The 11,207-nt window shown below is 53.7% G+C and overlaps 2 protein-coding genes across 7 annotated transcripts in view; both read left to right on the top strand.

The window, feature by feature from the left end:
• FAM214B (family with sequence similarity 214 member B) overlaps nucleotides 1-5,313 on the top strand; it is an 11,889-nt gene extending 6,576 nt beyond the window's left edge. The window contains exons 2-9 of the mRNA XM_008054702.2: nucleotides 612-755; nucleotides 1,317-2,286; nucleotides 2,452-2,510; nucleotides 3,010-3,115; nucleotides 3,240-3,398; nucleotides 3,638-3,706; nucleotides 3,790-3,965; nucleotides 4,082-5,313. Coding sequence (XP_008052893.1) covers nucleotides 1,393-2,286; nucleotides 2,452-2,510; nucleotides 3,010-3,115; nucleotides 3,240-3,398; nucleotides 3,638-3,706; nucleotides 3,790-3,965; nucleotides 4,082-4,235 — 1,617 coding nt within the window. The 5' untranslated portion in view covers nucleotides 612-755; nucleotides 1,317-1,392 and the 3' untranslated portion in view covers nucleotides 4,236-5,313. The remainder of the gene's footprint in view (nucleotides 1-611; nucleotides 756-1,316; nucleotides 2,287-2,451; nucleotides 2,511-3,009; nucleotides 3,116-3,239; nucleotides 3,399-3,637; nucleotides 3,707-3,789; nucleotides 3,966-4,081) is intronic.
• A 1,814-nt stretch (nucleotides 5,314-7,127) lies between these two features.
• STOML2 (stomatin like 2) lies at nucleotides 7,128-10,635 on the top strand. Of its 6 annotated transcripts, none has more exons than XM_021710629.1 (10): nucleotides 7,128-7,154; nucleotides 7,499-7,636; nucleotides 8,136-8,235; nucleotides 8,359-8,417; nucleotides 8,507-8,608; nucleotides 8,760-8,894; nucleotides 9,026-9,170; nucleotides 9,269-9,348; nucleotides 9,583-9,711; nucleotides 10,346-10,635. In XM_021710629.1, exons 2-10 carry the CDS (start codon nucleotides 7,607-7,609, stop codon nucleotides 10,481-10,483), a joined length of 918 nt encoding a protein of 305 aa, XP_021566304.1. In that variant the 5' UTR covers nucleotides 7,128-7,154; nucleotides 7,499-7,606; the 3' UTR covers nucleotides 10,484-10,635. The 6 variants fall into 6 exon arrangements, with proteins under 6 accessions (XP_021566304.1, XP_008052886.1, XP_021566303.1 ...); XM_008054695.2 differs by having other exon boundaries at nucleotides 7,130-7,267; XM_021710628.1 differs by lacking the exon at nucleotides 7,499-7,636 and having other exon boundaries at nucleotides 7,130-7,267.
• Nucleotides 10,636-11,207: the final 572 nt, after the last annotated feature.

The raw sequence follows: 11,207 nt of genomic DNA, 5'->3' as shown, positions 1-11,207 counted from the left end.
TGGAAAGTGCCTTCTGGCTGTGTCCCCTCCCCCTCCTCCCACTTGTTTGTTGTTGGATTTGTTGCCTCTTGTTAAAGAGATAGACTTCTAGAGGCAATTTAGAGTTTGAGACTGACGGCCAGCTTTGAGCTGACCTGAGGTTTGTCTCTGAGAAGTGGTGATGGGGTGTGACTGTCCGTAAGACTTCTGCCCTTAGTGCTCTAGAATGGCACTTATCCCTTTGGAGTAGACAAATGGGAAGGAGTTGTGCAATTCGGTGGCCTTGAGTAAGAGCTCTGAATTCTTGCCCTGGTCACCTCTCAGCTGGCATGGTCCCTTGGATCTTTGGGGTATCTTGTCCCTCCTCCCATTTAGGGCAGGAACCCTGAAAGTGGTGGCCCTGACAAGTAGTCATCCTGCCTCAACTCACTTATCACATCCTTATTACATTGAGCCTAGACCTACTTCTCTCTGACTCCTTAGGTATCCCAATTCTGCCATCTGGGCCCTGGATCCCAAGTTGGCCTCTTTTGCTTCTGAACATCCTTTCACATAGGAGAAGGATGTCCTGGGTGAGGGCCCTTACCACAGGTTCCAGTGATCCTGGCTTATGTCTACTTTTCTCTCCTCAGGGTCCAGTTGAGCCCAGGTGCTGCACGGAATGGTGGCAGTCACCTTGCCAGTGCAGCGGGCATGGACCAGACTGCAAGCTAGGGGATCAAGGCATCAGTCAGGAAGAGGAGACACACAACTAGGCTTGAGGCCTCTTCATCGGGGTAAGTACTGTGGAGTGGGAATGGGGAGCAGGTTCAGTTAGAAATCTGAGCTAAGCCGGGCTCGGTGGCTCAGCCTGTAATCCCGCGCCTTTGGGAGGCTGAGGTGAGTGGATTGCCTGAGCCCGCGGGTTCGAGACCCGCCTGGGCAGGCAAGACCTCATCTCTACAATAAATCAAAAAATTAGCCGGGCGTGGTAGCGTGCGCCTGTAGTTCCTGCTACTCGGAAGGCTGAGGCGGAAGGATCCCCGGAGCCCAGCAGGTCGAGGCTGCGGTGGTCGGGAGCGGCCACTGCACTCCAGTCTGGGCAACAGAGTGAGGCTCCAACTCAAACAAACAAACAAACAAAAACAAACAAACAAAAACAAGAAATCTGAGCTAAACATCTCACCCTCTCAGGAGTTCTGAGAGTGGTCTCTATATTCTGTTAGTCCGTCTAGATATTTCACACACATTCACCCCAAGGTGCCCCTCAAAGTTACCCCTTCAGGCTGGGAGAGGGTTTGAAACTCAGCTGGATTGACTGATTCCCCTGACTACTTTTCTCCTCTTCTCTTACACAGATGTCCCCAGGCCCCCCAGCCCAGGCCCAGCGTAAAGGCCGTGTGGGGGGGCCCCCCTGACCCAAGGGGGGGCTTCATGCGCCACGTGCAGGCGGAGCCATCTCCATCCTCAGAGCCAGAGGCTGGCCCTTCACAGCCTCCAGTCAGGCAGGGGACCCTCCAGGGTGGCCTGCTCATGGGCTACAGCCCAGCAGGGGGGGCGACATCCCCCGGGGTCTACCAGGTATCCATCTTTTCCCCTCCAGCTGGTGCCTCTGAGCCTCATAAGGCCCTGAAGCGACCAGCCCTGCTCCCTGAGGGTCCCCGGGAGCTGAAGAGGGGCCCTGGGCTGGGGGCTAGAGAGGGACTACCCCCTGAAGAACCATCTACTGTGGGGCTCTTGGGCCCAGAGGGACTGGGGCTGGGACTGGGAGTGGCCAGCCAGCATTTCTCCCATCATGGCCTCTGTGTTGTGGAACAGGGAAGTAGTACCAACTCATCTTGGACTTCAGGGGCCCGTAGTCCCTCCTGGCCCCCATCAAATACTTCCTGCAATACTTTGCACACCAGAGACTGGGCTTCCCCAGATCCAGGGGGACAGGGGTGCCTGGGGGAGTCCCCAGGGCCAGCCCCTCCAGGCCAGCTGCACACACTTGACACTGATTTGCACAGTCTTGCACAAATAGGGGGTAAGAGCCCAGTGGCTGGGGTGGGCAACGGGGGAAGCCCTTGGCCTAGGGAGTCCCCTGGCACTGCCAATGGGCGCAGTCCCGAGCACACACCCCCTGGCCCTGGACCTCCAGGCCCCTGCCCCACCAAGCGAAGGCTGCTTCCTGCCGGAGAAGCCCCAGATGTCAGCTCTGAGGATGAGGGGCCAGCCCCTCGGAGACGCCGGGGAACGCTGTGCCACCCTCCTGCTGCCAACAGTTCTGATGCCAAAGCCACACCCTTCTGGAGCCACCTGCTGCCCGGGCCCAAGGAGCCTGTTTTGGTAAGCCAATAGAGGAGCTCATCTACTCTTAAGTGGATATTCACGTGGGTGAAGACAGAGGCCTGGGGGGTAGGGTAGTAGTCCTTTGAGAGCTTGTCATGAGCCCCTGCTCCCAAACATACTGACCTTTACCCAATGTTTTTTCCCAATCTTTCCTCTCCATAGGACCCAACAGACTGCAGTCCCATGGGGCGGAGGCTAAAAGGTGCCCGTCGCCTGAAGCTGTAAGTGATTAGCTTTTTCCACTACTCTCTCCCTGAGAATGGGGGCAGAAGTCTGTAATCCTCTTTCTTTTTTTCTGTTTTTTTGAGTCGGAGTCTCACTCCGTTGCCCAGGCTGGAGTGCAGTGGCACTCTCATTGCCACCACAGCCTTGATCTGCTGGGCTCAGGTGCTCCTTCCGTCTCAGCCTTCCAAGAAACTGGAACCACAGGCATGTGCACCACGCCCGGCTAATTTTTTTATTTATTGTAGCGACAAGGTCTCGCCATGTTGCTCAGGCTGGCCTTGAACCCCTAAGCTCAGGCAGTTCTCTCACCTCAGCCTCTCAAAGTGCTGAGATTACAGGCTTGAGCCACTGCAACGGCCTCTAATCCTCTTTCTAACTTCAGAGCAGGGGACCCTCAGGGCAAGAGCCCTGGGTCATGGCAGTGAGTGAGGTCCAAGGACATGAGCAGGAATCCCAGAATACCTCAAGCCAACCCACTGTCCCCACCCCTACTAGGAGCTCCCTTCGAAGCCTCCGGAAGGGGCCAGGCCTGCTGAGCCCCCCCAGTGCCTCCCCCATTCCTACCCCTGCTGTCAGCCGTACCCTGCTGGGCAACTTTGAGGTAACTCCCCTTGGGCTCTGATTGGGAGTTCCTGGGAGGAATGAGATGATGGAACGTGGCTTGGATGGATAAGGAAAAGAACTGGCATCTCTCTCATCATGTGGTTTCCCCACTGTGACCCCAGGAATCATTGCTGCGAGGACGCTTTGCACCATCTGGCCACATTGAAGGCTTCACAGCAGAGATTGGAGCTAGTGGGTCCTATTGCCCCCAGCATGTCACGCTGCCTGTCACTGTCACCTTCTTTGATGTTTCTGAGCAAAATGCCCCGGCCCCCTTCCTGGTATGGCCTGACCTCAACCCCAAAGTCAGCCCATTAAGAGGATGAGGGGTTGGGGGAAGGGTGCAGGGGCAAGAGTATTTCGTACTTGTTTCTCTCCCAGGAGTGAGTCAGGGCTGGTGGGAAGAATTCTGGCATGGGGCGGAAGCAAGCTCAGTGGGAGATTGTAGGGAGGGATGAACATTCAGGTCTCAAGGCTTTCCTAGTCTCCATCTTGGCTGATGGTTCCCTGGCCTTCCCAGGGCGTCGTGGACCTGAACCCCCTGGGGAGGAAGGGTTACAGCGTGCCTAAGGTGGGCACCATCCAAGTGGTGAGTTTGCCCTGAGGGAGTGGGAGTGGGGAGGAAGGAAAACAGCCCTTAGACACTACCAACCTTGACTGTCCTACCCCCAGACCTTATTTAACCCCAACCAGACTGTGGTGAAGATGTTCCTTGTGACCTTTGACTTCTCGGACATGCCTGCTGCCCACATGACCTTCTTGCGCCATCGCCTCTTTTTGGTGCCTGTGGGTGAGGAGGGAAGTACTAGCCCCACCCACCGCCTCCTCTGCTACTTGCTGCACCTCAGGTGAGGACAGGACCCAGGGTCTTGGGGAGGACCAGGGATCCCTTCCCTGAATAGGATCTCTTCTTGTTTCTCTACTATCCAGATTCTTAACTTTTGACCACATTATCTTCCACCAGGTTCCGGAGCTCTCGCTCAGGCCGCTTAAGCCTGCATGGAGATATCCGCCTGCTTTTTTCCCGCCGGAGCCTGGAGCTGGATACAGGGCTCCCCTATGAACTGCAGGCTGTGACTGAGGCCCCTCACAATCCACGTTATTCACCTTTGCCCTGATTGCCAGTGCTCTGAACCCATATGGGCCAACAACCTGCCGGCCCATCCTGCTCCATCCTGGACAGGGTACATACATGGAGAGATGGCAAGAGACCCTTCAGGCTTGAATTAAAGCCCTCACCATGCCCATGCCCAAATCGATTATTTGGGTGTTTAAAGTTTCTGATCCTTAGTACACCCTGCCCTACTCCGGGTACTCCATGTGCCTGTCCCTTACCTTGGGTCTCCCAGGCCAGCTTAGGTAGTAGGGAGGAACCAGAGCTACCCTGAGGTTGTCCCAAGTTCCCAGGCAAGTCATGCCAGCGTTGCCTCCCTGTCCTGGGCAGGGGCCACTTATTATTTTATTTATTTTTAATTTATAATTTATTCAAATTGGATTGCCTTGGTAACTCCCAAACCTGATAATTGGCATCACCCTTCCTTTCCCACTCTCAGATATTGCTGTAACCTCAGGAGTTGAAGAGGCTTATGTGGGGGTGGGAGGAAAACTGCTCTCTCTCACCTGAGGGCAGAAGAGTTATTCCAGAGGGACTGAGTCACTCAGTTTCCCCTAGTCCCTTCACTTTCCCTTTCTTCTGGACCATCTCTGAAAGACAACTTGTATGTATGTGTGGTGCACAAGCTTGTGTTTGTGTGATATGTGTGTGAGAGAGAGAACGTGTGCATGTATGCATGCACACACACAGGGGTTAACCACCCCTCACCTAGGGCTCCAGACTCCAGTTGTCCCTCTCTTCCTGCCTGTGTCTCCTTGCTTTGGGGTCCTGACTGAGGAAGGTGTCCAGGGGGCAGAGTCAGGGCCAAGGACCGGGGTGCCTCCTCTCACCTGGCCAGACTCTGACCCACCTACCTCAGCTGGGGTGAGGAGCACCCCTCAAACTCAGTCATGTGGTTCCCAACTACCCTATTCTCCCCTCTAGACTTTGACCCAGCCTTAGCCCTGACTCTTGGGGCTGGGCTGAGGGGAACAAGCATTTGCTGAAACTTGAAAAACAAAACAAAACAGGAAAAAATTGTACCTGGTACTTTTTTTTAGAAAATAAAAAAGAAAGAATAAATTCTTGTTTGGACACTTGAACTAAACTGTATTTTTTTTGTTGGGGAGAGGATATGAAGGGGGATGGAAGGCCTACCTGGAGCTAGGTCTCTGCCCTTTCTCCTAGGTCCTACTTGGGGGTAAAGGGGGTAGGTAAAGTTCAGCAATAGAAGCTGAATTCTCTGAATGTGGATCTGGATTCTTTTTTTTTTTTTTTTGAGTAGGAGTCTCACTCTGTGCCCCAGGTTGGAGTGCAGTGGTACACTCTCTTCCTTCTGAGCTCAGACAATCCTTCGGCTTCAGCCTTCCATGTAGCTGGAACTATAGGCGCACAACACCATGGCTGGCTAATTTTTTAAAAAATTTATTGTAGGCCGGGCTCGGTGGCTCAGCCTCTAATCCCAGTACTTTGAGAGACTGAGGCGAATAGATTGCCTGAGCCCGCGGGTTCAAGACCAGCCCAGACAACTTGGTGAGACCTTGTCTCTACAAAAAGTAAAAAATTAGCTGTGCGTGGTAGCATGCACCTGTCGTTCTGGCTACTTGGATGGCTGAGGCAGAAGGATAGCCAGAGCCCAGCAGGTCGATGCTGGGGTGGCCATGAGCATGCATGCTACTGCATTCCAGCCTGGGTGACAGAATGAAACTCCAACCCCCCCCACCAAAAAATATTATTGTAGAGATGAGGTCTCACCAAGTTGTCCAGGATGGTCTCACACCTGTGGGCTGAGGCAATCCTCCGGTCTCTGCCTTCCACAGTGCTGGGATTACAGGCATGAGCCACCATTCCTGGCTAGGATCTGAATTCTTATACTGGTTATGTTAATGACTTTAGCTTCTCAGAACTTCAGTTCTCTCATAAAATGAGGGTGACTACACAGGTCTCTCTCTCTCTCTCTCTCTCTCTCTCTCTCTCTATCTCTATCTCTATCTCTATCTCTTTGAGTTGGAGTCTCACTTTGTCTCCCAGGCTGGAGGGCAGTAGCACGCTCACAGCCACCGCAGCCTGGACCTGCTGGGCTCAGGTGATCCTTCCGCCTCAGTCTTCCTAGTAGCTGGAACTACAGGCGCATGCCACTACGCCCGGTGAATTTTTGGATTTATTATAGAGACGAGGTCTCGCCAAGTTGCCCAGGCTGGTATCGAACCCCTGGACTCGGCAAACCTTTCACCTCGGCTTCCCAAAGTGCTAGCTAGGATTGCAGGTTTGAGCCACTGCACCCGGCCCTACGCAGGTCTCTTAAAGGATGTACCAGAGCCTCAGAGATGTGTGCAAGGTGACTTGCTCTGGACAAGACTGAACGTTGAAGCTGTTAGCTGGGCTCCGTATGCAGGGGACTAGGCCTGACAGACCCTGCTTGGGAGGAAGAGATGGAAAGAGCTTTGGTTCCTTGAGAAAAGAGGGGAGGGGAAAATCTCAGCCCAATCACCGGGCAATGTTAGGCCCGTTACCATGGCGACGGGATGGGGTCAGTCCCCAGTGGGAGGGCTAGGCATAACACAGCAGGACTACCCGAGAATGTCACTATGGCAACCATGGCAACGAGTCAATTCCAATCCATTGGTCGCTATGGTGAGAGATGGGGCGATTATACGCTCTGGAGGGTAAACTGAGTCTCGGGTGGGGATAGAGAATTCTGTGGGAAATGTCTCTGCGTCACACGCACGCGGAAAATAGTCTCCATTTTGGCCATCAGGCTGGGGATCTCGGGCTCGAACACCAAAACCAGCGGCAGCCTTGGGCCTTCTTTGGAAGGTCTGCGTTGCCCAGGGAACCACTCTTCGCAAGCTCTGCCAAGCAACGTTGATTGGGTGAGAGTGGATGGGGGCGGGGACGGCCAGAAGTACATCCGGGGCGTGGACCAGCCGGAGGAAAGGCTCGGGTCGGTTTCTGGAGCGACTCCTCTGCCCCGTGTCTTGTTGGTTCCGGAGGTTGCTGCGGCCGTGGGAAATGCTGGCACGCTCGGCGCGGGGCACTGGGACCCTTCTGCTTCGGGTGAGAGCGAGGCAACGTTTTCCAAAGGGTCGGGACGGAGATCACCCGGGTCCTCAGCTGGGAAGGAGCGGAATTCCAACTTTGGGAGAGGGCTGGGGTCAGAGGTCATGGGCCCCACGTGTGTTCCTCTCCGAGGATTTTGAGGGTCGCGGTTTAGTGAGATACCTTCAGGACAGAGGGGCGGGGTGGCGGGTCACCTGGGATCTCTGCTCACTGTCGTCTTTCTTTCAGGGCTGTCTACAGGCTTCTGGCCGCGCTCCGCGCCGCGCCTCCTCCGGATTACCCCGAAACACTGTGGTACTTTTTGTGCCGCAGCAGGAGGCCTGGGTGGTGGAGCGAATGGGCCGATTCCACCGGATCTTGGAGCCTGTGAGAACCTCTTCTGCCCACCCCGGCCCAGCGAGATGACCGGATCCCTCACGGCACGGGGTGGGAGGGGACCTCCTTGGGGCCTGCCCACACCTTTAGCTCCTGACTGACTCTCCAGGCCAGAAAGGGCAGGGCTCAGGCTGCTGACCATCATCCCCATGGTTACCCCCTTTTCCTATTGTTCTGGCATCCCATAGGCCCCATTTCTGGAGAATCTCTCCCACCCACCTTCTCAGCACTACCTGTCTGCATAGTGATTGCTGTTCTGCTGGCTTCCATTCCCATGACTCTTCTCCATTCAGAGAACTAGTCTTGCATTTCTCCTCTCTTGGGTTTGCCCACCAGTGACAGCCCAACCTTCTGAGGATTTCCCTCTTGGTAGGGGCCGCTGCTTTCCTGGACATGTTCCACGTGTTGACTCCCTACCTCCTCCAGGACTAGCTTAGGTCTCAACCCTGTAGTCCCCATCTTTCTGAGGACCCACGACTCCTCTTCCCAGGGCTTGAACATTCTCATCCCTGTGTTAGACCGGATCCGATACGTGCAGAGTCTCAAGGAAATTGTCATCAACGTGCCTGAGCAGTCGGCTGTGACTCTCGGTGAGAAGTTCAAGGTGACACGGGTACTTTGAGACCATTATGATGTGGTTGCTGTAGATCCATAGCATAAGAGAAAGAGCTGGTTGGGACTTGGAGGCCTGACTGTTCTTTCCTTTTCTGCAGATAACGTAACTCTGCAAATCGATGGGGTCCTTTACCTGCGCATCATGGACCCTTACAAGGTATCTGCCCCATGCTTTATCCAGACTTTTGAGTTGTCCTCCTCACTAAAATCCTGCACGTAAGCTTACACTGGTCATGCCCCTTTCAGGCAAGCTATGGTGTGGAAGACCCTGAGTATGCTGTCACTCAGCTAGCTCAGACGACCATGAGATCAGAGCTTGGCAAACTTTCACTGGACAAAGTCTTCCGGGTAAGAGGATCTGATCCAGAGTTAGGGTTTGAAGGCACCAGCTTCACACTCTTAGTACTTTCTGGGGGTCAGGATCAGTCCCAGACCCTTCTCAGCTTAGGTCCTTGATAGGTGGGCTGAGGCTGTGGTGCTTACACCTCTCTTTTTCCAGGAGCGGGAGTCCCTGAACGCCAGCATTGTGGATGCCATCAACCAGGCTGCTGACTGCTGGGGCATCCGCTGCCTCCGTTATGAGATCAAGGATATCCATGTACCACCTAGGGTGAAAGAGTCCATGCAGATGCAGGTGGGGGCCAGGGAAGAGGACCTCAGAGTGCTCCAGTACCTGGACTCCCTTCTTATTGTGTTCTACATAACTGCACTTCTGTATAAGAGTTTTCCCCTGATTTGTTGATGGGGGTTGCCGGGGGCTTTCAGGTGGAAGCAGAGCGGCGGAAACGGGCCACAGTTCTAGAGTCTGAAGGGACCCGAGAGTCAGCCATCAACGTGGCAGAGGGGAAGAAACAGGCCCAGATCCTAGCCTCTGAAGCAGACAAGGCTGAACAGATAAATCAGGCAGCAGGTCAGCAGAGGGTAGAGGCTGAGGGAGGAACAGGACATGGGTCTTTGAAGATTGGTGCTGGTACAGGAGCTTTGGGAGCTCTGTCTCTCTTCTTCCAGGAGAAGCCAGTGCAGTTCTGGCCAAGGCCAAGGCTAAGGCTGAAGCTATCCAAATCCTGGCTGCAGCTCTGACACAACATGTGAGAAGCTCTGGGGTGGGAATGGGGGGACAGGAGTTGACAATAGAAGGGGTTCTCTCATCTGCCCTTGAGGGGAGTTCTTGTGTTTGTGAGCTCTGTTGAGCCAGGTTACATGATCCCCTGAATTGTGACCTACTTACCCTCTTTTTAGGAACCTGACCTCCCTTCTCCACTCCCCCCCACCCTTTCTTCTCCAAGTCTGTAATCTCTGATTTTATTGTCCTGTGGCCACAGAATGGAGATGCAGCAGCTTCACTGACTGTGGCCGAGCAGTATGTCAGCGCGTTCTCCAAACTGGCCAAGGACTCCAACACTATCCTACTGCCCTCCAATCCCGGCGACGTCACCAGTATGGTGGCTCAGGTTAGATCCTCTGATGACCCAGCACAGAGCACCAGTGCCAGAGACTGAGCCCCCACTACCACCACTTACCATAGAGGTCTTCAGAGTGCCCAAGATCAAGTATATCCATGTGCCTCCTCAGGTGAAAGAGTCCGTCAGATGCAGGTGGGGGCCAGGGAGGGGTGGGAAGAGGACCTCAGGGTGCTGCAGTATCCAGACTCCCTTCTTATTGTGGTCAGTATAACTGCACGTCTGTATAAGAGTTTTCCCCTGATTTGTTGAAGGGGATTGCTGGGGGCTTTCAGGTGGAAGCAGAGTGGCAGAAATGGGCCTGGACCTGGCCCTGGACCTCCTTTCATTCCTTCTAGAGATGGAATCTCTAAGAATGAGACATTTCCACTCACGCCTGCAGATAGGGAAGCTCTTAAAATACCTTAATTTGCGGATGCTGTGTCGGTATTCTGAAGGTCACTTTGCTCTGATGGTCTGTAAGATTCCGAACACCGACTCCAGAGCTTTTAAGACTGAGGCAAGAGAGGAGGATAGGAAAACCAAACTCACTGGCCCTGGTGCCACTTTTTGCCTTTTAGCCATTGGTAGGTTGGGCTGTACCTCTGCCAGGTGTCCTCATGGCTCTCTCTGTCCCTCTCCTCAGGCCATGGGCGTATATGGGGCCCTCACCAAAGGCCCAGTACCAGCGTCCCAGGACTCAGTCTCCAGCAGAAGCAGCAGAGATGTCCAGGGCACAGATGCAAGTCTTGATGAGGAACTTGATCGAGTCAAGCTGAGTTAGTGGAGCTGAACTTGGCCAGGGAGTCTGGGGACAGGGAAGTATACTCTTTATACTTCTAGAGCCTGACTCTAGCCTCCCTGCCAAGATTTTGGTTTTTATTTTTTTATTTGAGTTTTAATCATGTAATAAACTCACTAGTGGCGAACGAGAAACTGTCCTCTTTCATTGGGGAATGAAGTTGGGAAAGTCACTAGCATTTTCCTTGGATGTATACTCGCACAATACAGTCCTGTCAGGTCTTGGGAACTGATGCCTTCTTGAGCAAGAATGAACTTCACATAAAGTTAAACCATCTTTTCTGTGATCAAGAAAAGCGGTGGGATAGGGTGAAAGGATTAAAACACATGTCCACTACTGCACTGCTAGCTAGGGAGTGTAGTCTCCTTCCCACTAAATGTGGTGCTGTGTGTTCAAGGCAGGTGTTTGGGCAGGGCTGGGGAGGGGTGGTTCATGGAAAAGAGAATTGCCCTGGCAGAATAGTACTTTTTGTTGTTGGTGGTGTTTTTTTTTGTTTGTTTTTTTTTTTGAGTCCGAATCTCACTCTGTCACCCAGGCTGGAGTGATGTGGCATGCTCATGGCCACCACAGCCTCGACCTGCTGGGCTCAGGCGATCCTCCCACCTCAGCCTTCCAAGTTGCTGGAACTACAGGCGCACGCCATTACACCTGGCTATTTTTTTTGTTTATTGTAGAGACAAGGTCTTGCCAAGTTGCCCAGGCTGGT

Source organism: Carlito syrichta, unplaced genomic scaffold, assembly GCF_000164805.1.
Source record: "Carlito syrichta isolate Samal-C Ts95f unplaced genomic scaffold, Tarsius_syrichta-2.0.1 Scaffold79434, whole genome shotgun sequence".
Taxonomy (NCBI): domain Eukaryota; kingdom Metazoa; phylum Chordata; class Mammalia; order Primates; family Tarsiidae; genus Carlito; species Carlito syrichta.
Note: the sequence above shows the minus strand (reverse complement) of the source record. Positions and strands in the feature narration are given on the sequence as shown.